The sequence below is a fragment of the Nicotiana sylvestris genome, chromosome 5 (assembly GCF_000393655.2).
Source record: "Nicotiana sylvestris chromosome 5, ASM39365v2, whole genome shotgun sequence".
NCBI classification, from domain to species: Eukaryota; Viridiplantae; Streptophyta; class Magnoliopsida; order Solanales; family Solanaceae; genus Nicotiana; species Nicotiana sylvestris.
In genome coordinates this window covers 45,027,278-45,044,146 of record NC_091061.1, presented here as the reverse complement: position 1 = coordinate 45,044,146, position 16,869 = coordinate 45,027,278, and the positions used below count along the sequence as shown (strand labels likewise).

The following is a 16,869-nucleotide window of genomic DNA, read 5'->3' as shown; positions in this document are numbered from 1 at the left end:
TATATTAGATTAAGTCTTCCGCTTGATTTCACTTATCGTTAATATCTAAATGTTGGATACCTGTTAATTCAGACTATTAAAAAGGGTTAAAAATGAAAGAGTTAAAAAAAAATTGCCTAGCTTCTACGAGTAGACACCATCACGATTCCCGAGGGTAAAAAATCCGGGTCGTGACATTGACGTATATATTCAAAGGCGTATCCAGAATTTTAACAGGATGGGTGTATTATTAAGAAGAGATGGATCTAGAATATAAATTTTATGGGTTCAACCTTTAGTTCTTACGATTGAGCACCCATTACACTTTTAGAATTATAACTTCAATTTTTTAAAATAGTAATTTTCTCACATTTATATCTATTTTCCATGTTGAAAATAGTGGGATCAATTGAACCTATTGACTATGCTACATCATACACTACTACTAGTTTTAATATACATAGTTTGTTTAATCATATAAAATTTTACAATGACAAAAGAAGAATAGGAATTTCAATACAACAATAACAACCCAGCGTGGTCCCACAAGTGGGGTCTGGGGAAGGTAGGATGTACGCAGCCTTACCCCTATCCTAGAAGGGCAGAGAGACTATTTCTTATAGACCCTTGGCTAAAGAAGGTGAGAGAAGCCCTAGTAGAAAGTAATAGCAAGACAATAATTAGAAAACTAAATCGAAGATAGCAACAGATAATATGAAAAGGGTACTAATAACAAGTAGTGGCAAAATAACATATTTAGAAAACTATTTCCAAGGCAGCAAATGAGAATATGAACAAATTACTGCTAGCAAACTACGGAAATACCAATGGCAAGTAACAACGAAACAAGACATGTGAATATAGCAAACTAAGGAAAAAATGTACTGTACTAGCGCTAATACTATCGAGCTAGAGAAGACAAAGGGAGACGCACGACTACCTACTAACCTTCTACCCTAATATTCAACCTTCACACCCTTCTATCTAGAGTCATGTCCTCGGTTATCTCAAGTTGCGCCATGTCCCGCTTGATCACCTCTCCCCAAGACTTCTTTGGCCTACCTCTACCCCTCCTATCACCTCCTAAGGCCAACCTCTCACATCTCTTGATAGGGGCATCTGCGCTTCTCCTCTTAACATGCCCGAACCATCTAAACCTTGCCTCACGCATCTTTGACTCCACAGGGGCCACTCCCACCTTATCTCGAATAACTTCATTCCTAATTTTATCCAACCTAGTATGCCCACATATCCATATCAACATTCTCATTTTTACTACCTTCATCTGCTGGACATGGGAGTTTTTGACTGGCCAAGACTCTGCCCCATACAACATAGTCGGTCTAACCACTACCTTGTAGAACTCACCCTTAAGTCTTAATGGTACATTCTTATCACACAAGACACTGAAAGCAAGCCTCCACTTCATCCACCCTGTTCTGATACGGTGTGTGACATCCTCATCTATCTCCCCATCCTTCTGAATTATAGATCCCAGATACTTGAAACTCTCTCTCCTAAAAATGACTTGCGTATCGAGTTTTACATCCCCGTCTGCCTCCTGGGTAACACCGCTGAACTTGCACTCCAAGTATTCTGTCTTGGTCCTGATCAACTTGAAACTCTTAGACTCCAGGGTATGTCTTCAGACCTCCAGCCTCTCGTTAACGCCACCTCGCGTCTCATCAATCAGGACTATGTCATCCGCAAATAACAAGCACCAAGGCACCTCCCCTTGAATGTGACGTATTAAAGAATCCATTCAGTGAAAATAAAAATGGGCTAAGTGTTGATCCCTGATGCAAGAATAGGAATTTCAATGTATAAAAAATTTGAAGAATAAACCAAACAAAAAAGAAATAAAAAAAGTTCTTAATTAATATGCAAAAAATAATACCAGATACGCCCATCTCCCGTGGGCGTCTAGTTCTAGAAAAAAAGAGACGAAAAAAATAACAAGATTAACATATGATTTGAACTCACAACCTCACCTAGAGAGATACACCCAATAATCATCACATTATATAATATTTTAAGCACAAGTGCACATACAGATATATAAAAAATTTGAAAAGATATAACATTACTATACATGATTTAGGGAGGTGAGCATGGGTTCACGTGCCCCATGGAACCCCCCAGATATTCCCATGTATGTACTTATTACTCTCTTCATTCACTTTTACTTGTCTACTATAGACTTTGCACATTCCTTAAAAAATAATAAATGAAGTGCATAATTTACCATAACATTCATATTAACTGCTGTATATTTTCAATGGATTTTAAAAAATAATTTTAAATGAGTGACTGAAACCAAAATGTGGTTCTTTTAGACTCAAAGAACCAAAATGCGTGGAAAAAAAATTGGTGACCAAAATATATATAGCGCCTTAGCAAAAGACGTTATACCTTAACGACTGTTTGCCCAATTAAGTATAGCACATTTATCTAAGGCGCTATATATATACAAAGCCTTAACCTACCCTGCTATATGTATTATGTGGGCCCACCAATAATTCTTGCAGGCTTAACTGACATAACAATAATTCAACTGGGTATAGCGTCTTAAGCTAAGGCGCTATACCTCAAATAATTGTACCCTCAGATTGGTTTTTGCCTTATTTAAAGAGGTTAAGGATTTTGTGAAAATCTTATAAACATTTTCAAGTCTTCTAAAATATTTCTTCGTTTAGTTATTTGGCATTTTGTCATAATGTTTGAAGAGCGAAGAATTAAGATTTTGTAGTGGCAAATAACTCAGTAAGCTATAATTTATCTCCACAGTATCATGTTAAGTTGCCACTTATAATGGAGTACGATATATTGATAATGTTATTATGTAAAAGAAAATGAGTGTGAGCAAACATTCGTTGAATATTAAAGTAACCGGAAGATATCCATATTCTGTGACTCCGCAAGAGGTTGCTTGTTATACTGAGTTTAACATCGAAGATGATGAAACTCTGAAAGATTTTTTGAGGACTCCGGATGAATACCGGAAATATTTTGTGATAAAACTATTGGAAATATACGTCAAGGCTGAAGACATTCGCAATAATGAGGTTGCGCAAAGTAGGGATATCCCTCAATCATCAGGTAATTATTTTGGAGCATTTTTTGCCGAACAAGTTCCGGGTGAAAGAGTTTGGCATGATCTAAAATTATCTCCACGGGCGAATGAGGAGCGAGGAAATAATTTGTCTCCTAGTTTACATAATCTACAATTCGAGTGGTAAACTTCAATTTTTCTTTGTGTTAAGATGTATATTTTCATGCATTGAATTTGTATTAACAGTCATATATCCACATGGGATACCGACCAAATATGAATTTTACAACTTATGAACCAACACCCACTTGGAATATGCCTAATTTTGGTGTGTTGGATCATGGTGGTCCATCTGGGAGTCATCATCAACAGGACAATATCCATAATGGGATATCAACACATTATGATTTGTAAGTGAATATATAAAGCTATATGTAAAGTTTGGATTAATTTTAGTAACTCATTATTTTATTGCATGTGCAGTGAAAACAAGCAACTTGAAGGTCCTGTCCCTATTCAATTGCTCGAAGATGACATATTTAATTGGAAAAATGGTATGCTTAAAAGACATCGAGTGGTGGCAGTACACACGACCACAAGATTGTTGTTGAATTGGAAAATGGTATGCAGTACAAGAGATATGTTTTCCTCTGGCTTTGTCTTGAATGGGTGGCTAAGTGTCCATGTTCAATATTCTGTCAGTAATGGATACAAATGGTAAATGAGGGATAAGGAGGATTGACCCAGTTGGAGATGAGTATGGAGCAGAGGAAATGTGACAAAGCACAATTTTATTTATTGGCGGGTCTTACAGAAGTGACTCTTGACCAAGAATAGGCTGTATAGATTGGGTACTAGTCAAGATGATAGGTGTACAATATATGATGACCATATTGTGGATCATATATTCTTTGAATGCACTTTCTCAGCTTACAATGAATTCTTATATGGATAGGGAAAGAAGTACAACATAAAAATATAAGGGGGTATATGGAGTAGGCTGGCCAGGAATACCAAGGGAAGAAGCTGTAGGGCATTTGTCATTGCTATCATGGCGGGAATTTGGAAGTCAAGAAATACTGCCTATTGGGATCTCAAATTACCAAGAACTGATGATAACAATCTGCTCTAATGCAGTAACTTCATTTGATGATGCAGTAATTACAGAACATGAAATTCTGAAAATTAAACATTTATTACATATTAGAAGTATTGTCAATGCAGTAATTACATATCACCAAAAATAGTAAAAATAGTAGGTCAAACTGATGATTGGATGTCATATTATAATCCTAAAAACTAACACAACTTAAGTCATACTATGACATCTAATTCAGTTACCAACATAACACAAAACTACATAGAATAGCTTGATCAATTTCCTTTTCTTAACTTCAGCTTCCCAATCTTCTCCTGCCTTTGTTTTTCTAACTGATTTGAAGTTGTAGCTGCTTTACCCTTTCACAATAGGCTTGTTGATGAATATGGAAGATATGTGGGCTCACTAATACCTGTGTGATCACCAGTAAAGTTGATTGACTTTGTCCCAGATGGTATGTTTACCTGCTGCCTTAGTTGAAATCTTGTTTTAACTTCTGATATCACTATTGGCCTACCCACAACATCTTCATCATATTCCATCTCTGGAAGCTTAAAATTTGGAAACATACTTGATTGGCCAACTTTAGGTGTAGGCATGAAGCTAAATCTACTTTCTTGACTTGATTGAGTCATTTGTGGTACTGAACATTGTATTTCATCTTCTGCTTAAGAATCTAATAAGTTCTTGTCCTTTTTAAAGATTGTTTTCCCTTTCTTAGTTGTTTTCCCTTTGGTTGATGTTAAAAAATAAAGTTAGAAAACATAAATAAGTACAAAATTTAATAAAAAATATACAAATTGTGGATTACCTGAGCACATGTTCTTGCATTATGGTTTGGTTGTCATCATTTGCCATAAGTCATGACTCTATCTTTTCTGGACTATGACCATACTCCTTGCCTTTTAACTGCCTCATCATTCTGCCTATCCCTCTTAACTTTAGGCCTGCTAGCCAACTTCACCAACTCTAGGGGCTTCATTGCTTGTGATGGGTTAATTTTTCAAAAAAATTCTCCTTTAACAAGTTGGAGCTTGTGCCTATAAGTAGAAATGCCTCCTTACTGTACCACCAGTGCATCTCTGTCAAAGGGTCACCCTGTTGTGAATCATAGCGCTAATAGCATGAAAACATGAGATTCCTGTAACGTCTCATGCCCTGCAGGTGCACTTCTTCATGCTTAAGTTGACACAATACTTATCAGACCCTTCATTAACTTTATATCCTCCTACTTCATTGGAACTAACTTTACAAACTCGAGCAATCCCCATGAATTTATTGTAGAGTTTTAGGCTATTTGGACTGAACTCATCGCTCAATGTCCTAACTTCAGCTTTATGTTTTGTCATCATGTTCATAACTTTGTGTCTAATGTCTTCCAACTTCTTAATGATTGGATTTTTTCTTGCTTCCAAAATCCATGAATTGAAGGATTCAGTTAGATTCTTATCAACCGACTGATTCTTGCAAACTTTATCCAAATAAGCTTTGCACCAAGACTGTGGTGGCTACTTCAATAAACTCTCTGTTGCATCCTTGTTAAACTCTCCTAGATTGCTTAGTTGGTCTTTGAAGACTTCTGCATACGTGCACCATGAACACCACCAAAGCAGTTTTTTGTTTTCCCCAATATTGTATGTCTTTCACCAGTTAGCTCGATATGTCTAACACTAAACCTATGATGTACTTATGCCAACGGTTTTAATTGCATCAATTAATCCATATAACAAATTTTCAAAACATAAAGCAGTTAGAAATTGACAGAAATAAAAATCGGACAACAATATGTATAGACAGAAATAGAAAATTGGATAGCAATACATGATAAAAAACTGGACAGCAATAGAAGTAGAAAAAAATCAGATGGACAGTAGTAGATGACTGACAACTGGACATCAATTGAAATAGAACAAAATTAGATGGACAGAAATAGATGATAACAGAAAACTGGACAACAATAGAAATAGAAAAAAAATTCAAAAACATTACCTTTTGCATGTCTGACATGAAGGTAATTACTTCTCCTTCCTTAAAGTCTAGAGATCCCTGAAGCAACTGTAGGAACCAGTTCCAAGAATACTTTGTCTCCTTATCAACAACTGTCCATGCCAAAGGATAAAAATGATTTTATGCATCCTGTCCAACAATAACTAGCAATTGATCCTTGGCTTTCCCTTTTAAAAAGGTGTCATCTACACCAATAAATGGTCTTAGCCCAAAATTGAAACCCATCTTCATAGCTTAGAAACAAACATACATCCTCAAGAATCTTCTTTTTCTATTTTCAAGCGTATTTTTTAAAATGTTAATCACTACATCACTTCCTGGATTACTCTCCCGTCATTCAATGGCATAAACATCAAGTTCGTTGTTCTCATCTAAAAAACTCACATCTAAGGTCTCCAGTATCATTTGGTTTCCCTCTTACACTTTCAATGACTAATATTTAACTCAAAAATCCTTTTCAAATCAAGAAACATCTCCATTACCTTATACTTAGGATTATCTTGTAGTTTTCCCTTAAAGTAATACGTAATGGTATTGAAATCAACAGTACTATTATCATATGTAGAGCCACAATTATGTTCTGTCTTTAATATTTTTACTGTAACCCATGCATTACTATCTTCGGATATTAAACAAACAAAGGGACCACCTATAATGCATCTATACCTAACCCTCCTTGTATCACTCTTCCTCAACTTTGTGTTTTGAGTGAATTTAATTCTTCAGAATCAGAAGTAGAGTCAGATCCTAATTCACTTAAGCTATAGTTAGTATCATCCTCATCTAAACAAGGATATGATTCACAATAATGTATAATACTAGGAATACAATCAATAGGGGGATCACATTCATCCACAACATATAGGTTCACTATATTATATTCATCAGAAAGCAAAGATATCAACTCTCTAATCCCCAGTTCCCCTTCAACCTCATACAATTTACCAGAAGGTCCAACAACTATAAGTTGTTGAACCCCTACAAACCCTAGCTCACCAGTGAATTCATTGACTATATCTATATGAGAAAGCAAGTCTGAATCATACTCCTAACCAAGTGTGCAATTAATTCTTTGTGTACACAGCTTCAGAAAGTGTAACCCATTCACCATCATAATTGAATTTTAAATTAACTATGATGTCACTATCCAAGTTCTCCCTCTATGAACCATCGTGACGGCACCTAGTCTTTATGACTAGGTATATCTAATATTTTGCGGAAATGAAATGAAAACATAAAGCTAACAACTAATAGGTAACTTTAAATAAGAAATTTGAGATGTCGCTCGACATATACAATAATCACTCTCGATATGTACATAGACTCTCCCAGAACCCGGAATATCATAAGTCACAAGCTACAGAAAGAAACAATACGTCTATACTATAGAGTCTAACAAAAGAAGAAAAAAATACAAGAAGTGTTTGACATGGGGAGGAGTAGATAAGGACTCTGAGGTTTGCAGATGCGACAGATATATACCTTGAAGTCTCTACAGTTGTCTCACCTCACTAGTAATGCGACTGATAAGCGGTACCTGATCTGCACTTGAAAAACATATGCAAGGAAGGGCATGAGTACACCACAACGGTACACAGTAAGTGTCAAGCCTAACCTCGGTCGAGTAGTGACGGAATTTGGGGAACAAAATGGTGATATCATAATCCTTAAGCTGCTTTAACCACCTCCTCTGACGCAATTTAAGATCCTCCTACTTGAACAGATGCTACAAACACCGGTGATCAGTATAGATCTCACAAGGGACACCATACAAATAATGCCACCAAATCTTCAAGGCATGAACAATAGCAGCTAACTCAAGGTCGTGGACAGGATAGTTCTGTATCAGCACCGCGCCAAGGCCAACTCATGACGCATTACAATAAACTATATATGACCCTCAACCTGAAGGCAATACCAATATTGGGGTTGCAGTCAAAGTTGTCTTGAGCTTTTGAAAGCTCTCCTCATACTCCTTCGTCCACCTGAACGGAGCACCCTTCTAGGTGAGCCTGGTCATAGGCGCTGCAATAGATGAAAATTCCTCAATAAATCCACGGTGATACCCTGCCAAACCAAGGAAACTTCGGATTACTGTAGATGAGGATGGTCTGGGCCAACTCTGCACCGCTTCCACTTTTTTCGGATCCACTTTGATCCCTTCACTCGAGAACCCACATTTTGAGAACTTTGTATATAACTTCTTCTCTCTCAAGGTCTGAAGCACAGTCCTCAGGTGCTGCTCATGATCTTCCCGACTTCGGGAGTCCACCAGAATGTCGTCAATAAAGACAATAATGAAGGAGTCAAGATAAGAATGAAATACACTGTGCATCAAATGCATAAATGTTGTTGGGGCGTTGGTCAGCCCAAATGACATGACAAGGAACTCGTAATGACCATACCGAGTCCTAAAAGATTTCTTTGAGATATCTGTCTCCGAATCTTCAACTAATGATAACCTGAATGCAAGTCACAGATTATGAACACCCATTTGCTCACGAGTTCACTTGTACCAAAATTATCCAAATCCGATGTCTAAATCCAAATCAAAACTCAAAAATTCGGTTGAGGAACATTTCCCCCTTTTCCCCAACTTCTCACCCAAATTCCTTAATTTAATGAAGAAAACAACTTTGGTTTAATAAAATACAACCAAAATCAAGTTAGGAATCGTTACCCCAAAGCTCTCTCTGAAATCCTTCGAAGAATCACCAATTTCCGAGCTCTTATGTCCAAAAATGAAGAACGAATTCTAATCCTCGAAACTCTCTCTTTTCTGCCCAGCGAACTCGCTTCTGCGATCCCACAACCTCGCCTGCGGTACCACACCTGCGGAAAAATATCGCAGGTGCGAAAGTCACATATGAAGGCTGGGTTTGGATCTGCGAAAATAGAGCCACACCTGCGTGTGCGTTCCTATGGAAACTGTCCGCTTATGCAGTCCTACGCTGCATCTGCAATTCCTTAGGATTTGCGGGCATCGCAGATGCGGTACTACCCTCTCACCTGCAATCCCTGGACAAGTCTCCAAACTTCGCGTGTATGCCTTCCACTCCGCACGTGCGATCCCGCACATGCGGTATCCCCACCGCAGGTGCAAAAACACCAGAAACCTTATCACTTCAGCAACAACACAAATTTCAATCTTTGATCCGTCAAGTACCTGAAACTCACCCGAAGCATCGGGGACCCCAACCAAACATACCAACCAATCTAAAAACACTAGAAGAACTTAGTCGAGCCCTCAAACCATATCAAACAATGGTAAAATCATGAATCGCCCTCCAAATCAAACTTAAAGAACTTGAAACTTCCAAATTCGACAACCGATGCTGAAACCAACCAAACCACATATGATTGACCCTAAATTTTTCACACAAGTCATATTCAACACTATGGACCTACTCTAATTTTCGGAATCGGAATCCGACCCCGATATCAAAAATTTCACTACCAGTCCAAATCTCCAAAAATTCGACTTTCCACATACCAAGCCTAAATGAGCTACAGACCTCCAAAACATAATCCGGACATGCTCCTAATCCCAAAATTACCCAACGGAGCTAACATAATCGACGGAACTCTATTCCGGAGTTGTCTTCATATAGTTCCAACTACGGTCCAAATCCTCAAGCTTAAACCTCCATTTAGGGACTAAGTGTCCCAAACACTTCAAACCCCAAAACGAAACCTCTTGGCAGGCCATAATAGAAAAAATAGATATGGGAAAAGTATTTAATAGGGGATCAGGGTTCTAACTCTCAAAATAATCGGCCGGGTCATTATATATGACCATCTCCAATAATCTAGCAACTATAGCAAATAAGAATGATTAGCAAACAATAAAAGAACCAATATAAGTTGAAAGTAAAAAAAGGAGTAAATATAGGCAGAAAATGACATGTGAGACAAAAGGTCTCATGAATAATGAAATACAACAACACGTACAAAAGAATTCACAAAAGGTACAATTTGGGGTCCACCCCTTCATAAAGAATTCACAAACAAACATGCACTAAAGTCCAACCACCAGAATAGTTTAATGAAGGTTCAGTGTTGTGAAGAGCATGAAGAGAGGAAAAGCAACAAGCCCCTTTTCGCTTAAAGCGAGAAGCGAGAATCGAAGCGCTCGCTTTTGTAAAGTGAAGCAAAATTTTAAAATAAATACTGCATAGACAATACATGTAATTGTAAGCAAATGTTCAATACTTCAATGTAAAAACTAAAGAGTAGCAACAATTTAAGCACAAAATGAGCATCCTATTCTTATACAACAGTGCAAGAAGAAGAAGAAGAAGAAGAAGAAGAAGAAGAAGAACAAGAGGAGAAGAATGAGAAGGGAAAAAAATCGCCAGCATTTCGCTGCTAGTTGGACGCTAAAATAGTGAAAGAAAGAGAAGAAGAAGAAGAAGAAGAAGAAGAAGAAGAAGAAGAAGAAGAAGAAGAAGAAGAAGAAGAAGAAGAATGAGGAGGAGGAGGAGGAGGAGGAGGAGGAGAAGGAGTAAGAAGAAATCACATACCTGGTCGATATGTTTCTCTGTTGCTGCTGGTTGATAGAAAACTTGAACCCTAATCACCTTTTTCTTTCTCTATTATGTTGTTGGTCGATATGTTTTTAAAAAAGAACATCTTTTTTAATTAAATAGGTGGGTGGTCCTTTAAAACAGAGAAGCGCTCACTTCTTCCGCATCGCTTTGCATCGTCACTTGTCGCTTTTTAGTAGGAAGTGCTCGCCGAGGGTCGAACGGAACGAACCATATATGCATCTATTAAACTGCCTAGGCGAATAACCCACTCCAATGAGAGTAGTGGAAAGAATTACCCCCTCGCGGAATATACTTATGACGTGGTCAAATATAAATTTATCAATAAAACATACCCTTTCTTGATTCTTTTAAAAATAAGGACAATTCAACTTGAAGCTTTTAAATTCTTAAAAATCCCTAACTTAGTTCCATTTGATATAATTAACAAATATAATCAAATAATGGATTCCACAAAGCATGGTGTAAATCTAAAACTACCCAGACATAAACAGGTATAGTAGCTATGTATGGACTCTCATCACTTCGTGCGTACGCAGCCCCCATAAATCACAACACATATTAATTAAGTTCGCATATTGGGTAAATTCCCTCATACAAGGTTAGAAAAGAGACTTACCTCATCTCAAAGCCTACTTTTCGGTTCAAGAGGTGCTCAAACCTCCAAATTTGGTGCCAACTATTCGAAACTAGTCAAACATTACATAAATTAATCAATCTACGCTCAAAAGTCCATATCCCCACTATTAAAGTTATTACCCAACCCAAAATGCAAGATTCCTAAAATTTACCCCCCTCCCCCGGCCCACATGCCCGGATTTTGAAAATTTTTGAAGAAAGTTGTTACCCATAACTTTAGGAACATAAATACAAGATTTTAATTAAGTTCCATAATCATTTTCGTGGTAAAATTTCATTTTTATTAAACCCTAGGTTTTTCATCTAAACTCATGATTTCTACCAAATTTTCATGTTGAAATCTACCCATAACCTATGTATTAAAATCACATTAAGTATAAATTACTTACCTCACAAAGCTAGGTCTAAATCCCCTCCTTAAAAGCTCTCAAATCGCCCAAGAGTGGAAGAAAATGTTTTTAAAATGGCCTAAGTCCCTATTAAAAGACCCCTCACTGCCCAGCGACTTTCGCACCTACGGTGCTTTGGCCTCATCTGCGGTCTCGCATCTACGGAAAAGCCATCGCAGGTGCGCATTTCCCTCATCTGGCCAGTCTTTGCATCTGCGGACAGAAGGGGCCGCTTCTACGAGCCTAATATTCTGCATTTGCGGTTCTTGGGTTGCCCTTGATTTCTCACTCCTGTGGCTCATTCCTCGCACCTGTGAGCACGCATCTGCAGCTAGCTAAGCGCAGGTGCGATTGTGATAGATATGGGGAGCTTCAGCCGTTGCTTCAAACTCCCAACTTGGTCTATGCCTCGTCCGATCGACACTCGGGGCCCTCGGGGCCTCACCCGAACATACCCACAAGTCTGGAATCATAAAACGGACTCGCTCGAGCTCTCGGAATGCCCGAAACAACATTAGAATTAAGAATCACACCCCAAAACCAATTGAATCAAACTTATGAACTTTAAGTTCCTCAATTTACTTCCAATGCACCGAAACGTACTTAAACTACTCGGAATGACACCAAATATTGTGTGCAGGTCTTAAATGTTATTATGGAACTATTCCCTATCTCGGAATTTCATTTGGACCTCAATATAACCAAAACCCACTCCAAACCAAATTTAAAGAACTTCTAAAACCTTCAAGAACCAACTTTCACTATTCAGCGCCAAAATGCTCCCGAGTTATCCAAAACCCGATCTAAATGTACGCCCAAGTCTGAAATCATCATATGAACCTATTGGAATCATTGAATCCCGATTCCGAGGTCGTTTACTTAAAATATTGTCCAAAGACAAACTTAGCCTTTTAAGACAAACATAAGGAACCAAGTGTTTTGATTTCAACCCCAATTCCAAATACCAAACCAACCCTTCCCGCAAGTCATAAATCAGTAAAAGCATGTACGGGGAGTCTTATTTAGGGGAACGGGGTTTTAGAAAGCAAAATGACTGGTCGGATCGTTACATTCTCCACCTCTTAAACAAACATTCGTCCTCGAACGGCTTTAGATGCATACCTGTAGTGCTGAATAAGTGTGGATATCTGATTTGCATGTCCTCCTCGGACTCCCAGGTTGCCTCCTCAATTGGTTGCCCCCTCCACTGAACCTTTACCGCAAAAATCCTCTTGGATCTCAAATGGCGATCCTGTCTAGAAACAGTGGCAACTGGCTCTTCTTCATTACCCAGGCTCTCATCTAACTGAATAGATTTGAAGTCTAACACATGTTACAAGTCGACGTGGTACCTTTGGAGCATAGACACGTGAAAAACCGGATGAACTCCTGATAGGCTGGGAGGTAGAGCAAGCTCATAAGCAACCTCCCCAACTCGCCTCAACACCTCAAATGGGCCTATAAACCTTAGGCTCAGCTTGCCCTTCTTCCTGAATCTCATAATACCCTTCATCGGCGAGACTTTCAAGAGAACCTTCTCGCCAACCATAAATGATACATCACGCGCCTTCTGATCCGCGTAACTCTTCTATCTGGCCTACACTGTGCGAAGTCGCTCCTAAATCAACTTCACCTTTTCCAAGGCATCCTTTACCAAATCGGTACCATATAACTTAGCCCCGCCTAGCTCAAACCATCCGATGGGAGAACGACATCGCCGACCATATAAAGCCTCAAATGGAACCATCTTGATGCTGGACTGATCACTGTTGTTGTAAGCAAACTCGGCCAAAAAGTAAGAATCTATTCCACTGCCCTCCAAAGTCAATCACACATGCACTGAGCATGTCCTCAAGGATCTGAACTGTCCACTCTGACTGCCCTTCGGTTTGCGGATGAAATGCTGTACTGAGCTCTATGCAGGTCCCCAACTCACTCTGTACGACTCTCTAGAAATGTGAAGTAAACTTAGGGCTTCTATCTAATATGATGGAAACAAGCACACCGTGCAACCGAACTATCTCCTGAATATAAATCTGGGCCAACGTCTCTGAAGTATATGTAGTCACAACTCGAATAAAGTGTGCCTACTTGGTCAACCTACCGACAATGACCCTAACTACATCAAACTTCCTCAAGGTCCGCGACAACCCAACTACAAAATCCATAGTAATGCGCTCCCATTTCCACTCCAATATAGTCATCTGCTGGAGTAGGTCGCCTGGCCTCTGGTGCTCATACTTAAACTGCTGGCAATTTAGGCACCTAGCTACATATTCAGTTATGTCTTTTTTCATCCGCCGCCACAAAAAATGCTGCCTCGGGTCACGATACATCTTCTTAGCACCTGGATGAATGGAATACCGAGAACTGTGTGCCTCCTCTAGAATCCTCCCTCTCAAGCCATCGACATTAGGAACACATAGACAACCCTGGAGTCACAAAACACCATCCTCACCGACAGAAACCTCCTTGGCACCACCCCATAGTACTGTCTCTCTAAGGACCATCAAATGCGGATCATCAAACTGTCGAGCCTTGATATGCTCCAATAGTGAAGACTGAGAAACAATACATGTAAGAACTTGGTTGGGCTCTAAAATTTCCAACCTCACAAGTCTATTAGCCAAGGACTGAATGTTCAAAGCTAATGGCCTCTCCTCTACTGAAATGAATGCCAAGCTACCCATACTCTCTACATTTCTACTCAGGGCATCCACGACTACATTTGCCTTGTTCGAGTGATAAAGAATGGTGATGTCATAATCCTTTAGTAACTCAAGCCATCTGCCTGCCTCAAATTGAGATCCTTTGTTTGAACAAATGCTGCAAGCTACGATGATCAGTGTAAACCTCGCATGACACTTCATAAAGATAATGCCTCCAGATCTTAAGAGCATGAACAATCGCGGCTAACTCTAGGTCATGGACAGGGTAATTCTTTTCATGGATCTTCAGCTGACGTGACGCATAAGCAATAACTCACCCTCTTGCATCAGTACACAACCCAAGCCAGCACGTGAGGCATCGCAATAAACCGTATACATCCCCGAACTGGAAGGCAACTATAGAACCAATGTTGTAGTCAAAGTTGTCTTGAGTTTCTGAAAGGTCGCCTCACAATCATCGGACCAACGGAATGGAGCACCCCTCCAGGTCAATCTAGTCAAAGGTGCTGCAATGGATGAAAAGCCCTCTACAAATCGGCGATAATAACCTGCTAACCCCAGGAAACTCCTGATCTCCATCGTCGAAGTGGGACGAGGCCAACTCTGAACTACCTCAATCTTCTTGGGATCTACCTTAATACCCTCGCCTGATACAACATGCCCCAAGAATGCCGCAAAATCTAACCAAAACTCATATTTGGAGAATTTAGCTTATAGCTTATGTTCCCTAAAGGTACGAAGCACCACTCTCAAATGTTGCTCGTGCTCCCCCAGGCTACATGAGTAGATAAAGATGTCATCAATGAATACAATAATGAACAAATCAATATAATGCATGAACACCCTATTCATCAAATCCATAAATGTCACTGGGGCATTGGTCAAGCTGAAAGACATCACTAGAAACTCATAATGACTATATCTAGCACGAAAAGTAGTCTTCGGAATATCTGAGTCCCGAATCTTCAACTGGTGATACCCTGATCTCAAGTCTATCTTAGAAAACACCCTAGCACCCTACAATTGGTCAAACAGATCATTGATACGCGGCAACGGGTACTTGTTCTTGATGGTAACTTTGTTCAACTGGCGGTAATCAATGCACATCCGCATAGTCCCATCTTTCTTCTACAGAAATAATACTGGTGCAGCCCAAGGTGATACACTTGGTATGACAAACCCCTTTGCTAGCAACTCCTCAAGCTACTCCTTCAACTCCTTCGAATCCATACAGTGTGGTGGGACAGATATAGGTTGGGTACCAGGAGCCAAGTCAATAAAGAAATCAATGTCACGATCTGGTGGTATACCTAGAAGGTCAGAAGGAAACACATCGGCAAATTCCCGGACTACTGGCACTGAATCAATCGTCGGAGACTCTGCGGTAGTATCCCAAACATATGCTAGATAAGCCAAACAACCATTCTCGACCATATGTCGAGCCTTAAGAAAAGAGATGACCCGACTAGATGTACGAACAAATGAACCCTTCCATTCCAATCTCGGTAACTCGGGAATCGCTAAAGTAATAGTCTTGGCATGGTAGTCAAGGATGGCGTGATATGGGGATAACCATTCTATACCCAGGATGACCTCAAAGTCGGTCATATCAAGCAAGAAAAGGTCTGCTCTAGTCTCGTAACCATATAATGTGACCACACAGGACCGATAGATCTGATCCACAACTACAGAATCGCCCACAGGAATGGACACATAAATAGGAGTACCCAAGGACTCACGAGGAATATCCATAAAATGAGCAAACAGAGACAATACATTTGAATAGGTAGACCCTGGATCAAATAATACCGATGCATCCCTACCGCAGACAGAAATAATACATGTGATTACGGCATCTGAGGCCACTGCATCTGGTCTGGCAAGAAAAGCATAGAATTTAGCTGGAGCGCCCGCTGGCTGGCCTCCGCCTGATTGAGCAGTAGTTGGCCGCCTTCCCCCTGCCTGGTCTCCACCCCTATGACGGCCTATACTTGTTTGTCCTCTGCCTCTAGGTGGTCGAAAGGCTGGTGCTGTAACCATGGGCTGATGACCCTGCTTACTGCCTTGCCCTAAAGTCTGGGAAAAAATCTCTTCATGTGACCCGAATCCCCACACTCGTAACAACCCCTTAGTGCTATAGACTGTTGCCCCAAAGTCTGACCTTGATGGCCTGGATACCCACTGGAAGAACCCCAGATGGCTGGTGGGTGGCATAAACTCTCTGACATGACACTGAAATAGGGTCGCACTGGAGCACCCCGAGGAGGTGGTAGTGCTGGATATGTAGGCCTGCTAGGCTGACGCCTCCCAAACTAACCTCTGCACCTAGCCGGGACACCTCTAAACTCTCTAGAGAAATGGGTCCTCTTGTCCTGCTGCATCTGCTCTCTACCCCTCTGGAGGTAGCCCTCAATCCTCCGAGCAAAGTCCACTACTAGCTGATAATTAGTCTCTATCTTAACCTCTTGAGCCATATTAGCCCTAATAC

General features: G+C 39.8%; 2 protein-coding genes across 2 annotated transcripts; both read right to left on the bottom strand.

Moving 5' to 3' along the window:
* Positions 1-949: 949 nt before the first annotated feature.
* Positions 950-5,112, bottom strand: LOC138868583 (uncharacterized). Its single transcript, XM_070146141.1, has 3 exons — positions 5,033-5,112; positions 4,135-4,209; positions 950-1,586 (listed from the first exon to the last, which is right to left on the bottom strand). Exons 1-3 carry the CDS (start codon positions 5,110-5,112, stop codon positions 950-952), a joined length of 792 nt encoding a protein of 263 aa, XP_070002242.1.
* A 10,472-nt stretch (positions 5,113-15,584) lies between these two features.
* LOC138868582 (uncharacterized) lies at positions 15,585-16,421 on the bottom strand. The gene has a single exon (XM_070146140.1). It carries the CDS (start codon positions 16,419-16,421, stop codon positions 15,585-15,587), a length of 837 nt encoding a protein of 278 aa, XP_070002241.1.
* Between the last annotated feature and the right edge of the window lie 448 nt (positions 16,422-16,869).

Bases quoted from the DNA above. Each gene is read 5' to 3' on its own strand.
- LOC138868583 (XM_070146141.1), bottom strand. From the start codon at position 5,112: ATGAAGCCCCTAGAGTTGGTGAAGTTGGCTAGCAGGCCTAAAGTTAAG. The intron at 4,210-5,032 runs GCAAGGAGTATG...TTTAATTTTCAG, and splicing joins AATGATGAGGCAGTTAAAAG to AATTTCATGTTCTGTAATTA. The intron at 1,587-4,134 runs GTAATTTGAGAT...CAAGTTGATCAG, and splicing joins ATTGTTATCATCAGTTCTTG to GACCAAGACAGAATACTTGG.
- LOC138868582 (XM_070146140.1), bottom strand. From the start codon at position 16,421: ATGGTTACAGCACCAGCCTTTCGACCACCTAGAGGCAGAGGACAAACA.